At 43.6% G+C, this 24,540-nt stretch overlaps 1 protein-coding gene across 1 annotated transcript in view; it reads left to right on the top strand.

Moving 5' to 3' along the window:
• The first annotated feature begins 12,209 nt into the window (after positions 1 to 12,209).
• ENPP2 (ectonucleotide pyrophosphatase/phosphodiesterase 2) overlaps positions 12,210 to 24,540 on the top strand; it is a 104,871-nt gene continuing 92,540 nt past the window's right edge. Inside the window, exon 1 of the mRNA XM_060115538.1 lies at positions 12,210 to 12,289. Within this exon, the coding sequence (XP_059971521.1) occupies positions 12,269 to 12,289 (21 nt within the window). The 5' untranslated portion in view covers positions 12,210 to 12,268. The remainder of the gene's footprint in view (positions 12,290 to 24,540) is intronic.

Here is a 24,540-nt window from a genome sequence, read left to right as displayed (position 1 = left end):
CTCTTGCATCTCCCTCCCACCCTCCCTATCCCACCCCTCTAGGTGGACACAAAGCACCGAGTGCTATGAGGCTGCTTCCCACTAGCTATCTATTTTACATTTGGTAGTGTATATATGTCAATGCTACTCTCTCACTTTGTCCCAGCTTCCCCTTCCCCCTGCTCGTGTCCCCAAGTCCATTCTCTACATCTGCGTCTTTATTCCTGCCCTGCCACTAGGTTCATCCGTACTGTTTTTTTAGACTCCATGTATATGTGTTAGCATACGGTATTTGTTTTTCTCTTTCTGACTTACTTCACTCTGTATGCCAGACTCTAGGTCCATCCACCTCACTACAAATAACTCAGTTTCATTTCTTTTTATGGTTGAGTAATATTCCATTGTATATATGTGCCACATCTTCTTTATCCATTCATCTGTCGATGGACACTTAGGTTGCTTCCATGATCTGGCTATTGTAAATAGAGATGCAGTGAACATTGTGGTACATGACTCTTTTTGAATTATGGTTTTCTCAGGGTATATGCCCAGTAGTGGGATTGCTGGGTTATATGGTAGTTCTATTTTTAGTTTTTTAAGGAACCTCCATACTGTTCTCCCCAGCATTTCTCTTGATCAAAGAAATGAATGAATAAATGGATGGATGCATAAACATTTTTTTAAAAAGTCTTGCACTCATGTTTCCAATGAACATCACATTTGGACTAAAAGAGCTCTGAAATCGTACTGTGTACTGTCCTGTATTTGTCTTAAATATATATTTTTTTCTGCCTTCACAGAATGCATTTGAAAGGGTGAAGCTCTAGGAGCTGGGAACTCAGCTCATCCAAAACCACATCTTTCCCATTTTACAGACTAAAAGTGTCAGACTTCTTTCCTTGTAGTATTGATGGATGTTTCCAAATGAAAAGGTGCTGGTTTTTCTAAGATGTCTTCCCTCATGGGTCTGCCCACCCTCCCCTGACATTGCCTCTCCTCTAGCCATACCTATCTTGTTATAGTTTCTTGAGCACGTCATGACCTCATTGTCTTTATTTATTTCCCCCTTTTGCATGAATGTCTCTGATTCCTTCCCAGAAAATTGTTAGTCATCCATTAAGGCCCAGTTCAAATGATGCCTCATTTATGAGCTCTGACCCTACTGTTCCAGGCAAAACTAGCTTTTTCATCATCCTTGCTGTGGTAGCACTTTAATCTGAGAGAGGCTAGATTTGTTGTCTTCTCAGCTGCTCTGTGAATCCCAGGAGGAGCAGGTGAATCTGAGCCCCCTTCGGAGCACCTGATCAGGGCTCCAGTTGCTGGGAAAATTGACTCATTCCCGTGGGACTTCCGTGAGTGGAGATTGTGTTGAATGACAGTTTGGGCTCACGCTTGCTTGGGCAGGTCACCATACAGAAGGAAGGGGACAGGAAGGGTCCAGACAGGTTTGCTAATATCACACACGTATGTGTTTTACATAAATTACTTCATTCATTCTTCACCTTTCAAAGTAGGTCTTATTATCCTCATTTGGAAATGAAGAAATCTGAGGCTCAAAGAGGTTAAGTGAATTACCCAGAGTAGATGGTGGAGTCTGGTTTCAAATTTGGGACTTTCTGGCCCCAAAGCCTGTCCCTGTTCAATTCTGGAATCTGTGTTCTGGGGAGGGAGATGTTCGGCTGAAGGAACAGTATTCTCACTTGAGAGACTACATCTCCAAACTCTCTTTTGTCTTCTGCTGTGGAGGTGAGCAAGGGCGGGGCTGAGGGCAGGGATATGGAGGGCCATGTTGGGGAAGCAGGGTCTGGGAAAGTTATGTGTGGCAGCTTTCCCTCTGCATGGCATTTACTCTCTAATTCTCTGTGGAAGTTCTGGATTTGTGGATGCTCTCCTGACCCCAGTCCTGTCCTTCCAAAAGACCAGCTGGAGTGATTATGTTTTCTGGAATAACACAGAGAGGATGATGATTAATACTTGGCAAACTTCGGAGTAGGAAATGTGAAACACGTGCCTGTGTGGGGTTCCTTCGCATGTTTCTAATAAACCAACCAGATTTCACTAGAATCTTTTATGGCTTCTCTGAAATTTGTAGTGAAATTGAAAGCCAAGTGTAGCCCTTGGACCAATTTGTGGTTGCTATAATAACTATCCCTTTTCCTGACTCCTTCCACCACTTAGTGAAAATTATTATTGCAGTAAAATTTCTTAGTCATACTTTCCAGGGGGTTGAAATTTCTTAGCTTGTCATATGGATAAATCTTATATTTATGTTAATATGAGAGCAGTGTGGTTGGATGAGTCTCTGCATGGAATTTGACAAAAGACGCAGTTGAAATTAGTTATTGAAAATTCTATATGTAGGATGTACTCCACCTTCAATTCAATTTAAGAGGCATTTTGAGCACCTATTATGTATGAGGTATGTCTGAAACTGTGTGTACAGAGATAATTCCTACCTTTACTTCTTAGGAAAGTCCATAACTTAAACTGAATACATCTTAGTGAACTCTCTATCTTCATAGTCCTGAGCTCAGATGACGGTACCACCAGTGACCCAGCTGCTGAAGCTAGAAATCCTAGGATCTTTTCTGATTCTCCTCCCTCTCGTATTACCATATTTAATCAAGTCCAAGAGATTTTTTCCTCCTCAATTTCTAAAAAAATTTGCATCCTTATCTCCATTACCATGATCAAGTTCCAGGCCTTCATCACCTCTTGCCTGGATATTCCAGTGGCTTTCTTTCTCACTTCCCTGCCCACAGGCTCTCATCTTCCTTACCCCTTATAGAGCAATTGCTCAAGACACAAAAATGAATATGACACTCCCTTGTTTAAAACTCTTCATGAACTCCCTATTACCCACAGGATGAATGCAAAACTCCTCACAAAAATATTCAAGGCCTTCCACTGTGTTGCCTTGGGTGCCATGTTGGGGGAAGGTGGACAGGCCCATGAGTTGAAGACACCTTGGAAAGACCAGCATCTTTTCATTTGGAAACATCCATCAAGGCTACAAAGAAAGAAGTCTGGCATTTTTAGTCCGTAAGATGGGAAAGCTGTGATTTTGGATGAGCTAAGATGAGTTCCCAATTCCTAGAGTTCCACCCTTTCAAATGCATTCTGTGAAGGCAGAAAAAAATACTTTTAAGACCATTACAGGACAGTAGGTAATAAGATTTTGGAGCACTTTTAGTCAAAATGTGATGTTCATTGGAAACATGAGTTCAAGGTTCTTTAAAAATATGTTTATGCATCCATCCATTTATTCATTCATTTCTTTAATCAACAGATATCCATTAAATACCTAGACAAGAAAGTTACAAAGAACCATGGTACAGTCCCTGCTCTCAAGTAAAGAGATAAATAGGCAATTATAAAACCATAGAATGAGCACACTGTTATGAAAAACACATGGTGCTTTGAGAACACATATTGGGGGCTCCTAATCTAATCCAAAAGGGTCAGGGAAGAAGATATTTAAGTGGAGAGAAGGCAGAAGAATGTGACTTACCCAGGTGAAGAGAAGAATGAAGAGAAGTTCAAGCGGAGAACATGGGCAAAGAGTCAGAAGCAAGACAGAGGGGAATTTTGAGATGCTAATATTGCGGGGTTATAATACTGAGGTTAGGATGGAAGCAGGTATAGGGGCTATTAGATATGCGCCTACAGCAGGAAGTAATAGGTCATCCAGGGGGGATCTCCAGCCCTTCCTGTGTCTTAGGCAGAATGGGCCAGTGCTAGGGCTCATGGCTTGGCATGTGGAACACGGACCAGGTTCTAGCTCACTTGATTCCTTAGCTAGAAACTTTTGTCTATAGGCAGCAACCTTGACCAGATTATCGCTAAACTAGATTATGGAATTAACACTTTATCCTTGGGACAATGGGAAACCCTGCAGTGTATTAAGCAGAGGAATTAGGTCAGGTTGGAATTTTAGGACAATCTGTCCGGCTGCAGAATGGAGGGTAGGTTAAAAGACTTCAAATTGGACTCAAGGAGAATGGTTAGGTGACTTTCTCAGTGGTCCAGATGAGAGGTTATGGTCTTAAGGAGTGGCATTCATTGGAGTTAGTGCCAACATGAGTAGTTAAGAGAAACTCAGCAGCAGCCCTCAAGGAGCCAGGCAGGAATTATAGTCTTGCTCTTTCTTACAAAAAGCCCACCTTAGTGAGAGACACTGAATAGTGGATTTGCTGCACCATGATTTTCACTCAGTGAGGAAATAGTTTCTTTTTCTTTTTTTTAAAACACATTTACTGAGGTGTAATTGATATAAAAAACATATCTAATGGATATAATTTGATGAGTTTGGCCATATGCATACACCAAATCAAAGTTAACAAATAACAAAGTTAACAAATAACAAATAACCATAACCTCCAAAATGGCTCTTAACAATAGACATTCAACAAAGAAGCAGGTAGAGAAACAGCACAAGATTCTGTTTGTCCTCCAAGCTGGCCCAAATGAGTGTTGCCTATGACCTTTTGTTGTATAATCAGCTCACCTGAGCCTGACGGGCACATTGATGTTTGTGATAACTTGTTCTGTTTTTCCTCCCATTGGAAACATTTTCACAAGGCAATTGAAGAATCTCATTCATTACCCCGAAAAGCAATTTGAGCTTTCATGGTTGTGCAATCGCACCAAGTTAAATTTTTACAGGCCCTTGGTTGGCCTGGGGTGGGTGAGATGTGAGCCAGCAGGGGTGGGTGTGAGAAGGACAGGGAGTCAGACGGTAAAGGAATTAGCCACACTGCAGATTTGCACTGGTCTGTGTTAATATCCTCCCTCACCAACTCAGGGGTGCTTTGAGCGCTAGTGTTTGATCTGGAAAAACCATTAATGAACAAAATAATCATTCATATTTTCTCTAGTTTTCTAACCATGTTCAAAAATCTGTTATTTTTATTTTATTTATTTAGTTTTTGGCCTCACCATGCGGCGTGTGGGATCTTAGTCCCCTGACCAGGAATCGACCTGTGACCCCTGCAGTGGAAACACGGAATCATAACCACTGGGTCACCAGGGAAGTCCCCAAAAATCTGTTATTTTAACCAAAGGAAAAAAAAAATCCCTGCCTTAAAAGAACAAGGTGTCAGGAGAGTTGAATTCTATCCCCAATATTTTCCTTTCTCAGGCATTGGAGAAACTTGTTAAGACACAACCTTTTCTGGGCTTCATTTGCTTGTCTCAAAACTCCTTTCAAATTGAAACTCCCGTGCTTCTATGAAATATTTGCATTTTGAAGTGTCAGCACATAGTAGGCTCTCAATATATATCTGTAAAATTGGAGGAACGAGCCTCATGTGCTAGGCCCAGGGCTATTAATAGGAGACACAGAAATAAATGAAAAAGATCCTTGTGTTTTAGTTGTTCATAGTCATATGCACAGGTGATGACTGGACACTGTCTAGGCTCTGCCCCACAGGCATGTACAGGGGCTGTGAGATCACAGAAGGGAGGAAGTCAAGAAAGAGAGACAGTTGAGCTGGATCTGTACAGAGGTTTGCCAGATGTGCAGGAAAGGCCATTCAAAGCAGCAGAAGTCAGATGAAGGTCCGCAAATTACCCTCTGTAACTCGAAATAGACACTGGATGCTTACATGCAAGAACAGCATCCCTGGAGCTGGCAGGATAATTGACCACTTGATAGCAAAATGGGTAGATCCTGTGCCCACTTGCTACAGATGGCTGTGTCTGACCATTGGATTGCCTACCAAGGCTCAGCCACCTACGTTTTTTTTTAAATTTAATTTAATTTATTTTTTATACAGCAGGTTCTGATTAGTTATCTATTTTATACATATTAGTGTATATATGTCAATCCCAATCTCCCAGTTCATCCCACCGTCACCACCCCCCCACCCCGCTTCCCGCCTTGGTGTCCATACATTTGTCCTCTACATCTTTGTCTCTGTTTCTGCCTTGCAAACCAGTTCATCTGTACCATTTTTCTAGATTCCACATATATGCGTTAATATACGATATTTGTTCTTCTGACTTCACTCTGTATGACAGTCTCTAGGTCCATCCACCTCACTACAAATGACCCAATTTCGTTCCTTTTTATGGCTGAGTAATATTCCACTGTATATATGTACCACATCTTTATCTATTGATCTGTCGATGGGCATTTAGGTTGCTTCCATGACCTGGCTATTGTAAATAGAGCTGCAAGGAACATTGGGGTGCATGTGTTTTTTTGAATTATGGTTTTCTCAGGATATATTCCCAGTAGTGGGATTGCTGGATCATGTGGTAGTTCCATTTTTAGTTTTTTAAGGAAGCTCCATACTGTTCTCCATAGTGGCTGTATCAATTTACTTTCCCACCAACAGTGCAAGAGGGCTCCCTTTTCCCCACACCCTCTCCAGCATTTGTTGTTTGTAGCTACCTACATGTTGAATTCAGATGTACCTAAGAGACACCGTAGGAGGGCTCAGAAGAGGATGCCAGAGGCAGGCTGACACATAAGAATAGTAAAAGGAAAGTAAAGAAATCGCTGGAGAGGAGTGCAGATAAACAAGACAAGACACAGGGTCCATTTAGCCTACATCCTCTGCCTGCTAATGGCACTGACGAGCATTTAGTGGGAAGAAGTAGGTTCTCTCCATCCGCTTTTTATGCCAGGAATGGACCTAATCCATCTCCTGCCTCCAACTTTCCATTAACAAGTACTCTTTGGCTTCAGCTAAATCTTGCCACTGTCCCTACTGTCATCAAGCAAAACACAGATGACCATCTGGCAGCGGGTATCTGCATGGTGTGTGAAGTTTTCCTAGAATAACAGTTTGAATTATTTTGTAAAGCAGCAGAACCCTCTTTCCATATTAAATTTTACTTAGAAGAACACTATGAAAACAGCTGTGGTCAAACATCGACAAGTACACCACCATAAATATTGATCAGGCACTTATAATGGCCCAAGTGCTGTGCTGTGCACTTACTATGCATCCCCTCATTTAATCTTTATCTCGATCCTATGATGTGGTGCTTATAAGGTAGGGTTGTTTTTATCCTCTTTTTAGAAATGAGGTAGCTGGGAATGAAGAGTAACAGCTAACCTGTGGCAAAGCTCGAGTCTGATCCAGGCAGTTTGTCCTCAGTGTGGGTCCTTTTGGTGCAGGAGGTCCTGTCCCAGTGGCCTGGCTGTGACGGGACTGGTGAGGCAGAACTGAGCCATCCGGGAATCCATCCCCTCTCTCGTTCCTCCGCAGTAGCAGGTGTAGCTAATCCCTGTATCCTCCTTCCCCCAGCTCAGGAATTTGGTAATTCACCAGGTTGCTGTGTAATGTGGTCTAAGAAATACTGCTTTGGTTTGTCCTCCAAGATCTCTCTACAGAGTCCATAATCTGCCACATCGACTCAGTGTGAGAGGGATCCTGCGGCCAAATAGGTCTTCAAATGTGGAAGTAAATGCCTATCACACACACACAAGAAATAAGTATTGTATGATTCCATTTATATGAAATGTCCAGAAGAGGCAAGTCTATAGAGACAGAAAGTAGATTAGTGGTTATCTAGGGCTGGGGGCTGAGGAGTCATGGGGAGTGATAATTAAGGGGTACAATGTTTCTTCCTGGGGTGATGAAAATGTTCTAGAATTGATTGTGGTGATAGTTAACCCTGTGAATATCCTAAAAACCATGACTTGTACCATTTAAATTGAGGAATTTTATGTTACGTGATTTACAGCTCGATTAGGCTCTTTAAAATCCCCAAACAAAAAATAAACATAGAGCATCTCTTTTTTTTTTTTTTTTCGGTACACGGGCCTCTCACTGCTGTGGCCTCTCCCGCTGCGGAGCACAGGTTCCGGACACGCAGGCCCAGCTGCCATGGCTCATGGGCCCAGCCGCTCCGCGGCATGTGGGATCTTCCCGGATGGGGGCACGAACCTGTGTCCCCTGCATCAGCAGGCGGACTCTTAACCACTGCGCCACCAGGGAAGCCCAGAGCATCTCTTTAAAAATTTGTTTAATGTGATAATCCATTAATTTATCTCTGGTTGGGCGGTCTGCAAGACATGGGGGTACAAGGAGAAAGGATCACCGGGTCAAAACCAATCATGACACAGCTGCTGGCGGCAGCACAACGGCTCTAACGGGGACATGTGCAAAGAGAAAGGTGAGCCCTTTGGGGACACTGGGAAAGATCTGGCAGAGGAGATGGTATGGAGCCCAAATCCGGACTTTACCGGCAAGTCCAGAGGCAAGAAAACTCCTTAGACAGCTGAGATGCTCTATGGGTGCTCTTGGTAGAGCTGAACTTACATGAAAGCTTGGAGCAAGGACAGTGCAGGGCTTGTTTTGCGGTTTGCATGCCTGGATAACATGATGAGTGGGAGGACTCAGGGGAAGAGGATTGAAGGATAAGCTGGAACGAAATGACCCCATCCCTTGAATCATTCATTCATTCATCCATTCATTTCCTTCTCAAGCATCACCCACGTGTCAGGCAGAGGTTAGGTCAGTGGTCTCAAGCTTGGCTTTTACAATTGCCTGGAAAGCTTACAAAAACTGGTACCAAGGTCTCACCCCAGAGGGTGCTCTGGGCATCAGGATTTTTCAAAATTCCTCAGGGAATTCTAATTGTAGTCAATGTTGAAAACCAGTAGGATGTCTGATGGAGATAAAAAATTAAAAAAAGATTAAGGCAAAGATGGTTGTGGCACTTGGGGGTTTAACTATCAACAAATGTTTTCTGAGAGCCTATTAAGTACACCCTGGGCACTGGGGATACAGCAGTGACTAAAAGATGGGTCCAAGCCCTCATGAAGGTTCAGACTAGTGGAAGCAGCAGGAAATAGGCAAGTAAGGGAACAAGGGAATCTCTCATTACAACATGGGATAAATGATGTGATGGAAATAAAGAAGGCTAACAGATAGCTGATGATGAGGGAGAGGATGGTTCCCTAGATTGGCTGTCAGGGAAGGTCTCTTTGAGGAGGTGACTTTAAGCCTGATTCTAAAGGAAGGAACTGACCTTGGAAGATCCACAGGAAGTATGTTCTAGACAGTGGATACATGTGGGGGGTGTGTGTGTTGTTGTTATTGTTGTTAAAATGAACAGGCATGTATTCAGACCATATTAGGAAAAACGGAGTACATTGTATGAGAGACAGTTGAATATGTTTAGCGACTGTGATTTTATTTTTATTTTTTATTTTTTTGCGGTACGCGGGCCTCTCACTGTTGTGGCCTCTCCCGTTGTGGAGCACAGGCTCCGGACGCACAAGCTCAGCGGCTGTGGCTCACGGGCCCAGCTGCTCCACGGCATGTGGGATCCTCCTGGACCGGGGCATGAACCCGTGTCCCCTGCATTGGCAGGCGAACTCTCAACCACTGCGCCACTAGGGAAGCCCCTGTGATATTTTATTTATTCTTGTATTCCCAGAATCAAAGATGCTGACTGTCATGTAATTTATACATGTAATGTATAAATGTCTGATGAATAAATGAACTAGTGAAATCAGTAAAGAAGAAACTGAAAGATAGAGGGACAGCTGATGAAAGAATGTTCCAGAAGACATGGGAAGAGAGGGATTTCATAGCACACAGAAGGAGGGCCACTTCGAAAGTGGGAGGCAAGGTGTGGAGACTGGAAATAAGTTTTCTGGTGCAAGGACAGGAAGCAGAGTTCCCTCCTGATAGCCCTTGTGCCGTTTGCTGGGGGAGAGGAGGTCGTTTGCTGAAAGTCAGCTGGGAGTGGGGTCCGGGTTCTCCAGGGGTGGGAAGAGTGACTTTGTGGAAGTGAAGAGGTGGGCTGACCAGGGACACTCATAAGGAATACAGTGGTGCTGGACACGGCACCTAGGCTGCAGAGCACACATAGGTGGTGGTGCCAGTGGACACGGTGTGTGATGCTGTGTAGCTCTAGCAGACCGTTACATCGTGGCTGAGGGTTTTGCAGATGGTATGTGGCAGCAGTTGGAACAGGAACTGAACAAACTGAGGTGGAAGGAGAGTAAGATCGAAACCAACATTAAAGTCTAGACCGGGACATAAAGGAAGGAAGTAATGTCGAGAAGGAGGAACAAAGTGGAAAGAACAAAGGACAAACTCTAATGAGTCAAAAGCCAAAAACGTATAATGGGGAGAAGGGAATGAGCTGGAAGGAAGGGAGTTCCTATTCCATGGTAGCTGCTGCACACATTAAAGCATCAATACTTTAAAAGACAATAGTAGCTACCTGTTGCTGAGCACGACTGTATGTCAGAAGAAAGGCAAGGGGTTTTACCTACATAATTTCATTTAATTCTCATAGCATGTACCATAATCCCCATTTTACTGATGAGAAAACTGAGGCTTAGTGAGGTTAAATATATTGCTCGCGTTTTTTTTGTTTTGTTTTTTTTTTTTTTGCAGTACACGGGCCTCTCACCATTGTGGCCTCTCCTGTTGCGGAGCACAGGCTCCGGACGCTCAGGCTCAGCAGCCATGGCTCACGGGCCCAGCCGCTCCGCGGTATGTGGGATCCTCCCAGACCGGGGCACGAACCTGCGTCCCCTGCATCGGCAGGCAGACTCTCAACCACTGCACCACCAGGGAAGCCCGGTTGCATTTTTGTAGCTAGGAAGAAGAAGAAGAAACTGCATCTGTCTGATGAAGCCAATGCCCATAACCACCAAGCCAGGTTGATAGATATATTTTTCTTGTTGTAGAACAGCATAGGACTCCTGCATCCTTTTCTTATGAGCTGGTAACCTGGAGCCAGTTATATTAACCCATTGGGCTCCGCAGGATGAAGTCCAAATTCCCTCAGGTGACACAGGAGGCTGGTCAGAGTCCAAACCCACACCCTCCTCTCTAGACACAGCCTCCCACACCCTCTGCTCTTGTCTGCAGGAACTATTTTCAGTTTGCCAAAGGCATCAGGACAGCTTTTGGACGTGATGTTGTATGAGTCAGTGATGTGCTTCTTCCTCTTCTCCTCCTGGCCGACTCCTTCCAGTCCTGCCAGGCTGAGTGTGAGTATCACCCCCTTTCCCCTTCTCTAAGCGAAAAAATGAGAATGATGTCATTTGCCAGACCAGGAATCTCTAGAGCATCTCTGCAGACCCCCATCACAGCTCTCCTCATCACACTAAAATTCTGGGACGCTGACTCCTTGTTCACGGAGGCTTTCTTTACAATCCCACAGTCTCTTCCCCTTCTATTTAGCATTTTGCCATCTGGAAGGACCCAGAAAAAGGAGGGAAAAAGACTCCGATCATGACTAGTGACAGACTCTCGTAGCAGCCTCAGGAATCCCTAGGCTTGTACCAGCACCTCAGAGTTGCCAGTCTGGTTCCTATAGCATTCTTTTAGCAGCTGGTAAAGAGAAAATATTAGACCATAAAGAAACATAGTCAATGAACTCAAGATATCTGTGGACATCCTTAACCAAAACAGCTATTATTTTAAAACACTTTCTAACGCTTTTATAATTCAACCATTAAAATGTTCTATAGTTACTCTTGCTGTATTTTATGCATTATAACATGTGCTTACGTGTTATAATTAAGTTACTGGGGTGGGTCACCCAGCAGGGAGGTGGGTGGTTTGTGGCTGCGGACAGGATGTGATTGAGAAGACTCAGATTTCACTTTCTGGTTGGGTGATTGGGCAAATATCTTATTTTTCTGGAGCTTATTTTCTTTACGTGTAAAATGGCAGTAATAGGAGAGTCTTCCTGGCATTGTTTGGGAGGCCAAGTGACAGCATGATTGTCACAAGCCCTTTGTCAATTGTAGCATGCTTTAGGGGAAAAAATGGGGGTATTATTTTCCAGAATGTTAGAGGAATTTATACAATATACCGCTCACGTTTAACCTGGGAATGCTAATTCAGGGAACTCATCAACAACACGGCAGGAAACTTCGGCAGCAAAATCCTCTCGGAAACCCCGGATAAAGAATCCGGCAGAATGAGGGAGAAATGGCAAATCAAACCTCACAGAGACTCTCCTTGAAAGATTACGGGATGAAAAATTAACTTGGCACTGTTGGGGGTGGGAATGCGGACGGCTGCCCTGGATGCCCGGTCTTCAGCCTCCGGTCACTTTCCTTCCCCAAAGCCATTTTAGTCAAAGGTCATGTGTGAGTCTTGTCAAAGGCCAGCTTCCAATGGAATCATTGTCCCCCGGGACAGCGGCCCCCTGACTACATCTGCATTGGAGAAATCCCAAAAGCAAACGGCCCAGTGCAAACAAGAGCAGCCCGAGGCAGCCGTCCCGGGGCAGAGCTCACAGCAGAGGCCGCGTCCGCCGCGCCCGGGCCGCAGCAAGCGCCCAGACGGTCGCAGCAATGAGCCGCCGCGCCGAGCGGGTACGGTAGGCGCCTCCCTCTCCCCGTCCTCCATTGCTTGGGCTCCCGGGTCCCAGCTGCTGTTCTGTCAGCCGAGAAACCTTGCAAAGGGCCTCCGGATGTGCCGGAAAGCGGTCCCCGTTGGGCTGCGTTCCCGTGCACTCAGCTGCAGCGATTTCCAGGCGCGCGAGATGCAGAGCGGAACTCATTTCGAGCTCTGGTTGCCAGGGAATGTTTGGGTTTGTAAATATGTATCTCGTTTCTGGAAACCCAGCCGGTAGTCCCTGCAGAGAGGGGCCGTGGACGAGTCTCCGGTCACCGCGGCTGGAACCTGTGCCAAGTGGGAGCTCCCCTGGGAGCAGCGGGTCGCGGGGTTCGGGGAGCTCGGTCCTCCGGGGCCGCGAGAGGGCTCGGCGTTTGGTGGATTACCTGTTGGACCAGGGCTTTGCGGGGACGATAGGGATTTTTAAAGCCATCTGCTTCAGTAATGGGCTGTGGGATCCTACACTTGACTCCAAAGGCAACAGACGTCTCGCAGATGGAGGGAGCCCGTTCCACATGGCCGGGTCCCCCCGGGGGCTCCACAAAGGGAAGGTGTTGCCCGGCGTGCACACAGCCGGCGGCGGCACAGCCAGCCCCTCGGCCCTTTGTACTTCGCTATTTGAACAAGCTGACTTTCAAATGAATCTGGCTCGTTTTTGGAGAAGAGTTGAGGGAGCCCGGAGTCTCAGCTGAGCAGGGGTGCTTCTGATCCGGACTTGGAAATCTCGCAGGGCAAATACGGCAGGTGGGGAGGGTCGGAGGGGGCAGCGGGCACAGCCGGCGTTCAGGTGCGAGCGGTGGGTCCAAGGCTTTCGATGGCTGTCCTGCTACACACTCTGGTTTCATTTTAACAGGTTCAGCCCGAACCGAGCCGTTTCTCACTGATAAAGACAATGAAAACAAAAGCCTTTCTAGCGCTCAGCAGGATGCAGAGAGGGAAGCCGGTTCTGGCATTTGTTTATGAATTTTTCACCCACCCAGGTCTGCCGGGAATAGGACGTTTTCCTCACTTCAGTCAATCGATGTTTGTTGAGTTTCTGCACTTCCTCTCTAGCTGAAAAAAATTTTTTCTCCTTTACCGTCCCACCAAACGTTTTTTTATTTAAATAGATAAATTTATTTAATTTTTCGCTGCGTTGGGTCTTGGTTGCTGCACTCGGGTTTTCTCTAGTTGCAGAGAGCCGGGACTACTCTTCGTTGTGGTGCCCGCGATGCGGGCTTCAGTAGTTGTGGTTCGCAGGCTCTAGACCACAGGCTCAATAGCTGCTCTGCGGCATGTGGGATCTTCCCAGACCAGGGCTTGAACCGGTGTGCCCTGCATTGGCAGGCGGATTCCTAACCACTGAGCCACCAGGGAAGTCTGCCCCACCAAATTTCTTGAACGAGTGGGTGACATTCACCATCTCAACGCCCTCACTACCCAGTAACTTGCTCGTCCACAGTCAATGGCTTCTGTCCTCTCTTCTGAAGACAAACCTTGGCCAGGGCCACCAGACACCTCTTGGGAGCTAAACCAGAGAGTGTGTTGTGTTCAACCTTCCCCAAGTCTTCTCTGTGTCATTTTGAACTGTTGGTCATCCCCCTCCCCCGATCCCTCTCTTTCTTTCTTTTTCTTTTTTTTTTTTTTTAAACTCTGTCCTGGATTATTTGATACCACGCTTCCCTGGTTTCCCTCTGACCTTTTGAGTTTCATTTAATGCCTCTAAAGTTCTTCCCTTCATCAGCATTGGTGTGTCCCTGTGTTCCTTGACTCTCTTCCCTTTCCATCCAGTAGTCTCCCTAGGAAACCTCTCCCACCCCCATGGGTTCACCCACTACGTACAAATCTATAGCCTATCCAGATCTTTCTCCTAAATACCAACCTTTTCTATAGAGCATCTCCACTTTAAGGTGCATCTCTATGGAGCACCGTAAAATCAACATGTTCAAAGTGAATTTGTCTTCTCCCATTCTCTCCCAGGCCTGCTCCTCCTTTTTTATTCTCCAGTGTTCAAATGGCATCCCTAGTTGTCCAAGCCAGACATGACAGAATCATCCTAGACAGAATCATCATTCCTCTCTTTCATTCATGACACCTAGTCCTATCTGCTCTCCCTGCTTAATGCATTTCATACACATACCTGTGTCTCCAGCTCAGCTTCCACTGTTTTAGTGTAAGTCAGTACCACCCCAAATTTGATTCTGGTCACAACCTTCTGTTAGTCTCATTTGAGGCCACTACTACCCATCCCCATGCCCCCTGTCTTGTCACCATACTGTATCAAATGGTCTTTCTAAAATGCAATATGATCACGCAGATCTTTTTTGAAAAGCCTACAGTGGATTCCTATTTTTTTTCCTTTTGAGAATAATGTTGATGTGGGACTTGCCTTTCTCTTCCATTTTATCTCTCATCAGTCACTCCCTCTCCACATATTATGCACATTTTAATACACACTTTATGCATGTTGCATGCAAATTTAGGCATATTAAACTATTTACTAAATATGACTTTCCTCTTTGTCCTTCTCTTAGGTCTAACTTCTATTTTTCCCTAAGGACTCAGCTGAGAGCCACTTTCTCTTGGAGACCGCTCCTTATCCTCCAGAATGGGTGGGTGGCTCTCCCCTTTTCCCCCAGAGCTTCCTCTGTTCCTTCTATCAGGGCATTTACCATTCTTTATTGCAAGTACCTATTTGCTTGTCTGTCCTCCACTGGTCTGTAGACTCCTCGAGGGCTGGCATCAGCTCTATTTTTCTGAGCATACTTCAAGCCTATAGCCTGGACCCAAAGAGGATGCTCAGTAAATTTGTGTGAATTCTTGTACAATTCTTGTCAATGACTATGATCTCCAGGCATTGAATAAGATGAGAGAGATACAATGTATAATACAATATGGTAAAGAATGAAGAATGAAAGTCAACCCTGATTATCAGGAAAAGGTGTAGTCTTCCAATTATTTAACAGAAGAAGGGTGTAGACTTTCTGGGTACTTAAGATAATCCCCCAAGTCTCCAGATCTACCAGCTCCCTCTCCCATCCACATCTCAGTGGGTTTCTCCTACTGCTGTCCGCATCTATCCCAACCTTGCCCAAGGCTGGGAAAAGCTGCATGAAAAGCTGTTTGCAATTTTGCTTTGGCTTTGTGAAAACGAAGGAACCGTTTTCAGGATAGTACCTGGCCCAGGAAGAGGTTGAAGACGAAGCTAGGTGGACTTTTAAGACAGCCTTCTGATAAGCTGATATCAAAGATACAAGCTGGCACCTTTTGATACCAGAAGGAAGGCTCAGAAGGGACCAACAGGTGAGATCTCTAAGAGCTGCTAGAGAGGGATGGAGGCTTTGGAGACTACAGCTGAAAAAAATTCAGTTTGATTTTCTAAAGAAATTTGTGCATTCGAAACTCTAGACAGAGGTGAATGATGATGAAGAAGGTTTTTTAAACTGCAGGTTATTCTTGTTTGGAGCCACAGTCCTTTTGAGACTCAAATGTACATTACTCTTCTCAGAAAAAATGCACAATATACAAACATGGCACTTTTCATAAACTTTCAGGAGGTTCATACAAACCTACTCTTGGACCCCCTTGCGTTGTCATGAACCTCGGGTTAAGAATCTTGAATCAAAGAATTCATTCAGGGCTTCCCTGGTGGCGCAGTGGTTGAGAATCTGCCCCATAATGCAGGGGACACGGGTTCGAGCCCTGGTCTGGGAGGATCCCACATGCCGCGGAGCAACTAGGCCCGTGTGCCACAACTATTGAGCCTGCGCGTCTGGAGCCTGTGCTCCCAACAAGAGAGGCCACGATAGTGAGAGGCCCGTGCACCGCGATGAAGAGTGGCCCCCGCTTGCCACAACTAGAGAAAGCCCTCGCACAGAAATGAAGACCCAACACAGCAAAAATAAATTAATTAATTACTAAACTCCTACCCCCAACATCTTAAAAAAAAGAAAGAATTCATTCATTCAACACATATTTGGGAGAGTAGGTGGTGATTAATAGGAACCCACGTAAGTCCAATAATGAATATTTTCTCTTTTAGAGGCTCTCTCAGTGTAATGTGTGGTATTGAGTTTGGAGTCACAGGACTTGGGCTCATGTCCCTGCTTTGGCACTTGCTAGTTGTGTGACTTTCTCTCTGAGTGATAGTTTTATCATCTATTAAAAAGGATAACAGGTGTTGGAAATGGTGACTAAAATAAAGTTTGTGAAAATACCTGGAACATGGTTATACTCACTTAACATTAATCAATTCAAAAACCTTGGTTTTAGGAAGGGCCCAGATCCTGTGATATTCTTCTGGATTAGAAGCATGCACGTGGGCCGGATTAATGACTGAGTGCATTTACTAAAGAATAGCTGATTGACAGATGGACGTCTTTAGGATGGTATGCTACTGGGGTCCATCTTCATTCCTGTTTTTTTTTTTTTTTTCCGCATTACGCGGGCCTCTCACTGCTGTGGCCTCTCCCATTGTGGAGCACAGGCTCCGGACTCTCAGGCTCAGCAGCCATGGCTCACGGGCCCAGCCACTCTGCGGCATGTGGGATCCTCCCGGACCGAGACACGAACCCGTGTCCCCTGCATCGGCAGCCGGACTCTCAACCACTGCGCCACCAGGGAAGCCCTTCATTCCTGTTTTATTCAATATTCTTAACATCCATGACGGCATAGCACACTGATCACATTTGCTCAGAGAAAAGGCATAAGGGTTAGGAGTCCAGAAGTTATCAATTAGTTGCAGCATACTTTGACTTTTTATTTTTAGAAGCAGTGTGCAAAAATAGATATAAAATATATCATGTATGGCTGCCAAAAATCAATTGCAAATTATTGTGTGTGTGTGACAGAGAGAGAGAGAGAGAGAGAGAGAGAGAGAGAGAGAGAGAGAGAGAGAGAAAGCGGAAAGACAGAGAGGGAAAGTTAAAGACAGAAGTGGTGGCTTCATATAGTTAAGGTTTAGGGATCTAAACTGACAAGAAAATCAACCATGAGATGTTTCTCCTAAATTAATGTTAGGTTTTATTAATAGAGGTATGGAGTATAGCACATGGAAGGCAATAGACCTTCTAATCTGTATTATGCAGACCACATTTAGAACAATTGTATCTGGTTCTGGGTGCTACACATTAACACATTTTTTGAGCACATACATATATCTTATACACACACACACACACACACACACATGCATACTATTTGCCAATCACTGTGCTAGATACTTATGACAACAGTGCTGAAAAGAGCAGACCTGCTCTCACAGAGTTCACAATATAGCAAACGTGTTAGATGAAAAAGCAGGTGATTTTAATTAAATGTTTTACTTGTATAATAGGGGAAGCTTAGGTCCCTGAGGAACCACTTAAGAAGGGATTTTTAATCCAGACTTAATGGAATTGGGGTAGACTTTCTGGAGGCAGTGATGTTTAAATTGAAACCCAAAAGCCAAGTAGGGGTTATCAAGGTGCAGGTGGTATAAGGAAGAGGGTTCCAAGTGCAGGTGAGAGTAACTTCCATAGGGCAAAAGTCCTGTGCAAGGAACTGAGAGAAGGGATACACACACAGAGGAGAGGGGATGAGGGAGATGAGATGAGAGTGGTGGTCGGGGATAGAACTTCATGCTCTGAAGCTGGAATTGATCCTGAGGAGAACAGGGAGCCATTGAAGGTTGTAAGCAAAACAGTGTCACAATCAGTTTTGTGTTTTGGAAAGGTCAATATGGACAATGGGTTGGAGGGATGGTCAATGATAGAGAGAAAGAGAGAGAGGGAGAGAGATGGAGAGAAATGACATAGGAGGAGTTATTATAGTATAAGCAAGAAGGATGGTGGCTCCAACGAAGATGGTAGAAGGGAGATGACAAGAGAGGAACATTTTAAAAGCTAATTAGGAGATACAAAGCAAATAGTGACAAACTTCAGGGATGCTGTAGGAAGGATGTCTGTAGGACATTTAACCTGCAAAAGAGAAAGTCTAGAGAGCCATATTATCTGTCTTTACATCTTTCACTCTCCATGGGAAGAGATTAGTATTGTGTTTTTCTCTCTGAGATGGCATTGCTGGACCAAATGGGTGGGAGATACAGGGAGATAAATTTCAGCTCAATACAATGAAGAATTTTCTAACAGAGCTGTTCCAAGGCAATGCATCCTTTGTCACAGAGATATTTAAACAAAGGCTTGAAAATTTGGAGAGGCAGGGATGGGGTGGCCAAGCTGGAGGGCATTGACATTTCCTTTCAACCCCAGGATTCCAAGACTGTGTGTATGAAGTTCAAATATCTTACTTAGGCTGGCATTTAAGGCCCACTGTGACCCAGCCCTTTGTAGAGAAGTCTTATGTCCTGGTTTCCCTGTATATTCCTAGTGCATGCCTGGTGTCTCCTAGTAGCTATTATGAGCACTCAACGTTCACTCTCAAAAGGTCCTAGTTTGAACAATAAATTTTATGATCATCCATCCCTTGACTTAATGTTCCTGCCTCATCCCCTGGCATTCTGTTAGAAACCTTACAAACAACTCATACTGAAGTTTTTGTTACTCCCAGAGGAAACCTGGCATTTTGCTACATGTTTGTTTACTTATGCCATTTCCTATGTCAGGTATACTCCTCCTCTGTGCATTCTGTATACTTCATTGGAATATACTTTTTCATCAAGGCCTTTTTATAACATCATAGGTTGCATTAAAGTGCTAAGTACATAATTATTTTTATAAATATTTGATCTCCCTCTATTATCCCCTAGAAGTCCAGTGAAAAATAGTCACCCAATGGTATGAATAGTGCAATGTACAATGTACAATGGTACAATGTGTAAGGCAATAACATTTCAGAAGGAAATTCCCATTTATTAGAAAAAGTCATATTTTCATTTTTAAAGTGATTCATGCATTTTGTAGAAAAAATTTAAATCAAGGAAAGTACCAGGAAGAAACAAAGAATTGTCTACAATCGTAGCACCTATAGATAAGCATGTGAACATTTCAGTGAATATCCCTTCTATATTCTTTTATGCACATGTAGTCTTAAAATTGGAATCATGCATATCCTTCTGTAACCTGCTTTTCACTAAAACATACCAAGTGGTTACCCCATGTCATTATATATTTTTCAAAACCGTGGTCTTTGGGGGGTGGTGAATTGTGTTCCATTCTGTAGCTGTCTCATGCTTTGTTTAAATCACTTCTGGTGGACATCAGGTTGTTTCTATCTTTTGATGTTGCAAATAATGCTTTGATTACCCTCTGAGACATACATCCATGTACCCATATATCCATCTGTATGGGACATTTACATTTTCTAAAATTGCAAGATAGTTGACCAAAAACTGATATTGAGTTGCTAAGAAAGCATGAGTTTAAAAAAGGTCTAAGTTTACTTTAAAAACTTCACTATTATTCTATGTTATATAAATCTATTATATATGAGATATTATGTGCATGTGTGTGTGTGTGTCTCCACTTATTAATTCTCTAATTTCATGAAGGTATCTGATTTGAAAATGTATCAACAATCTGTGGGCTTGATGCAGAAGTGAGAGATAACAAGTGAATACATTTCTTGAACAATGAATTGGGTTTGAAATCTAAAAACTTCAGTGACTGTATCAGGGTGACAAATTTTTGTTTCCAAGCTAAATATAAGGAAAAGTGATGACATGTATGTTGCAGCATAAAGAGAATTCTCTGAAAAGAGAGACACTGCCTAATGTTCTGGTGTCTGGAGGAGATATGTGGCCATGGCCTGAGATCTTTATTCTAAAGTGAATAATTCATCTTCTTAGACACTCAAGGAGCAGGTAGGTCTCCATTGTAGAGTGAAATGTTTCATCTGAGAAGCAGGCCTTGGTTGGGAAACACTGTGAATCAGTTTGGTGATTTTTAACAAAATAAATGAAAGATCTTGTCATGGGTTGATTTGTATCTATCCTCCACTCCTTGAAGTCCTAACCCCCAATACCTTTAAATGCGATCTTATTTGGAGATAAGTTCCATATTAGTCAGGGTTCTCCAGAGAAACAGGATCAATAGGATATACACTTGACCCTTGAACAGCACAGGTTTGAACTGTATGGGTCCACTTATATGTGGATTTTTTTCAATAAATATGTACTACCTTTCTACTCAGTCTGAGGCTGGTTGAATCCATAGGTGTGGAACTGTGAGTATGGAAGGCCGACTATAAAGTTATACACAGGTTTTCGACTGCTCTGAGGGTCAGCACCCAACCTTGAGCTGTTCAAGGGTCAACTATATACATATATCTATATATAGATATATGTATATATATATAGAGAGAGAGAGATAGAGAGAGATTTATAATAGGAATTGGCTCACACGAGTATGGAGGCTGAGAAGACCACTGATGTGTTTTCTGCAAACTGGAGAACCAGGAAAACTGGTGATGTAATTCACTTTGAGTCCAAAGAATTGCAGGGTTAGTGGTGTAAGTCCCAGTCTGAGTCCAAAGGTTTGAGAATCAGGAGCACTGATATTGAGGGCAGGAAAGAGATGGATGTCCCAACTCAAGCAAAAAGAGAAAATTCACTCTTCCTCCATCTTTTTGTTCGATTCAAGCCCTCAGTGGATTGGATGGTGCTCACCAGCCTTGTTGAGGGTGATTTTTTTTAAAAAAATTATTTATTTTATTTACTTTCCTTATTTTTTTGGGTGCATCGGGACTTAGTTGCGGCACATGGGATCTTTGTTGAGGTATATGGGATCTTTCGTTATGGCGCACAGTCTCTTTGTTGCGGTGCACAGGCTTCTCTCTAGTGGCGTGCAGGTTTTCTCTCTCTAGTTGTGGCGCGAGGGCGCCAGAGCGCCCTGGCTTGTAGTTTGTGGCACATGGGCTGTCTCATTGAGGTGTGTGAGCTCAATAGTTGTGGCGGGCAGCCTTAGTTGCCCCGCGGCATGTGGAATCTCAGTTCCCCGACCAGGGATGGAACACATATCCTCTGCATTGGAAGGCAGATTGTTTACCACTTGATCACCAGGGAAGTCCCGAGGGTGATCTTCTTTACTCAATCAATTCAAATGCTAGTCGCTTCCAGAAACACCCCGCAGACACCCCCAGAAATGTTTTGGCAGCTATAGGGGCATCCCTTAGCCCAAACACATTGACACATAACAATTAACCATCATAGGGTCTTTACAGAGGTAATCAAAGTAGAGTGAGGTCATCAGGGTGGGCCCTAATCCAATATGACTGGTGTCCTTATAAAAAGGGGAAATTCAACACAGAAACATGGAGGAAGATGATGGGCAGAGACACAGAGAGAAGACGGCCATCTACGAAGCCAAAGAAAAGGGGCCTGGAACAGATCCCTCCCTCACAGCCCTCAGAAGGAACCAACCCTTCTGACACCTTGATTTTGGACATCTAAGCCTCCAGCACTGAGAGACAGTACATTTCTGTTATTTAAGCCATCCAGTTTGTGATACTTTCTTATGGCTTAATACAGATTTGAATTAATACAGATTTCATGAGAGCATAATTCCCTTAGCGTGGCTTCAACTGGTAACAATACAACATTATTTTGCTCTTTCAACACCAGAGATTATGGTGTTGTCCCTAGGAATGACAGCTGACGATATATTGCTGTTTCAGTTAACAAATATTTTCATTACCATGATCTCCTTTGACCCTGGTCAAAGCCTAAGAGATGGGCATTCTTACATCTCTGTATGAATGCCCACTAGAGATAGGAAACAGAGGCTCAGAGAGACTAAGTGAATTATTCAAAGTTGCAAAGCTTGCAAGAGGTAGACCTGAAACTCAGATATTGGCTTTTGGATACTAAATAACACACTATTTTAATGAAAACACAATGTTTTTCACCTTCATGGACATGTCAAATATCATCTTCCTTCTTTAAAATTTGAAAGACACGTTTGTGGCATGCTGAGCCAGATTTTTCATGTTTTTTCTTTTCTCCTAAATCCCCTGAGAATGATTTTATAATCCTACTTGTTGGAAGATCTCTGATGGCTGAAGGCACCTACTCCATCCATGTCCTCATTATCAAATATTTATCAGGAATTTAGGCACCCGTGTTTATGTGCACAGAATATTTCTTCTCCACACAGAAGCTTTGTTTACTGACAAAATGGGCTTTCTCAGGACACAGTTTGATTACTGACAAATCCAACTGCAAAACTTTGGATGTGTTGGATATAATTGAGTTTTTCCATCATTAATTCTGCTCAGATATTAATTCAACATAGTGACATGAGGGGCGCCAAGCAATTTCCAGGAAGCTGCTTGACTTTAATCAGCAGGAACAAATGCAAGATTATTGCACTTTTTCCTTGGGTGACCTAAGCTTGTTCTTGGCACCCGTGAACACAGAGCACTGGTTGTCTCATAGTGTTTCAGTGGCTTCTACCCAGGGGACTTATTAGTTTTGAACCTTAGGGATAATTCCATAAGAATGTAATTCTTTCCCTCCCTGAAAGAACAAAATGTTGCTTGTGTTGGGCTATTCTTGTTATGTGATAAAACCAGTGGTTCCCAAATTGTGGAATCACAGAGGTCTGTAGGTAGGGTCGTCAGATTTAGGAAAAAACAGGCAAGGGAACCAAAATAGACAACAACAGTAAAACGTCCAGGATGCCCCAGTTTAATTTCAATTGCAAATAAACAAGAAATACTTTTTTAGTATAATTATGTCCCCGATATTGAAAATACTAAAAAAGTATTGTCTCTGGCAACCCTACCTATAAGGTTATATTGGGGGTAGAGTGTTGCTAATTTGTCAATATTTCAAAAGTTATGAAAATTATACATTTACACAAGTAAGACTTCAGAGGTTCCTGAAAATGTTAAATTTCCTTGATTTTGGTTGGGATTTTTTTGACCCAACTAGAAAGCACTGTCATCTCATGCTGAAACCATAATTTTATTACCATTTTTGATGACTTGTGTTCCAGGGATCATGCAAAGCGCATGCATTATCTCATGTAATCCTCAAAATCAGAGGTCGGAGGACTATAGCCTGCAGGCCAGATCTGGTCACTGCCTATCTTGTAAATAAAATTTTGTTGAAACACAGCCACCTCGTTTGTTTCTGTATAGTTTGTGGCTGCTGTCATGCTCCAACAGCAAGTGTGTAGCTGTGATAGGAGATTGTTGTATGGCTCACAAGACCTAAAATACTTATTATTTGGCCCCTTGCAAGCAAAGTTTGCCTACACTTGCTCAAAACCACCCTTTGAAGGAGTTACCTATATTCCCATTTTTAGAATGAAAACATGAAGGCCCACAGAGTTTAAAAAACTGGGTAAGTTCTCACAGCTCTTAGAGTTCAAACTAAGGTCTGTTGAATTCCAACACTTCTGACTACAGCTGACCCTAAGGCTGATGGTCAATTACATTTATCCTAAATGGGTTTAATAATGGAGAAACTGATTTCTGATTAAATACTGTCCATCCCAAAGATGAGGCAGAAGGAATGGGGTTGTTGTTAGGCAACCAGGCTCTGGAGCCACAATGCTTAAGCCCCAGCTCTACTGCTTAATTTCTCTGTATCTCAGTTTCCACCCTTGTGAATTACAGATGATGATAATTCCTATATGTGTGATTGTTACTGGGGTTAAGTGAGACAATGTCTAAAAAAACAGGAAGAGCAAAAAAACAAACAAAAAAAATGGGAAGATCATTTGCCTAGTGGCCCACTAGGCATTTATTATTTTTATTTCAAATGACTATTTCAAAGCAAGGGTAAAATAAAGAGTTTGGGAAAGTTGGGAACATCTGCCATGGTTGATTGACAGAACAGTTCAGGCAGGAAGCTCGAGAGCACAGTGGCCCCTACTTGTCAGATCACAGCAAGGAAAGATGCTTGTCTGGCTTCTTTATACAGGCATATCTCATTTTATTTGCTTCACTGTGCTTCGCAGATACTGTCTTCCATTTTTCTTTACAGACTAAATGTTTGTAGCAACCCTGCGTGGAACAAGTCAATGGGCACCACTTCTCCAGCAGCAATGGCTCACTTGTGTCTCTTCACATTTTGGTGATTCTTGCAATAGTTCAGACTTTTTCATTATTATTATATTTGTTATGTGATCAGATCTTTTTTTTTTTTTTTTTGCGGTACGCGGGCCTCTCACTGCTGTGTCCTCTCCCGTTGTGGAGCACAGGCTCCGGACGCGCAGGCTCAGCGGCCATGGCTCACGGGCTCAGCCGCTCTGCGGCATGTGGGATCTTCCCGGACCGGGGCATGAACCCGTGTCCCCTGCATTGGCAG

This window comes from Mesoplodon densirostris, chromosome 13 (assembly GCF_025265405.1).
Source record: "Mesoplodon densirostris isolate mMesDen1 chromosome 13, mMesDen1 primary haplotype, whole genome shotgun sequence".
NCBI classification, from domain to species: domain Eukaryota; kingdom Metazoa; phylum Chordata; class Mammalia; order Artiodactyla; family Ziphiidae; genus Mesoplodon; species Mesoplodon densirostris.
The sequence above is the reverse complement of the archived record's forward strand: the minus strand, read 5'-3'. Positions and strand labels throughout refer to the sequence as shown.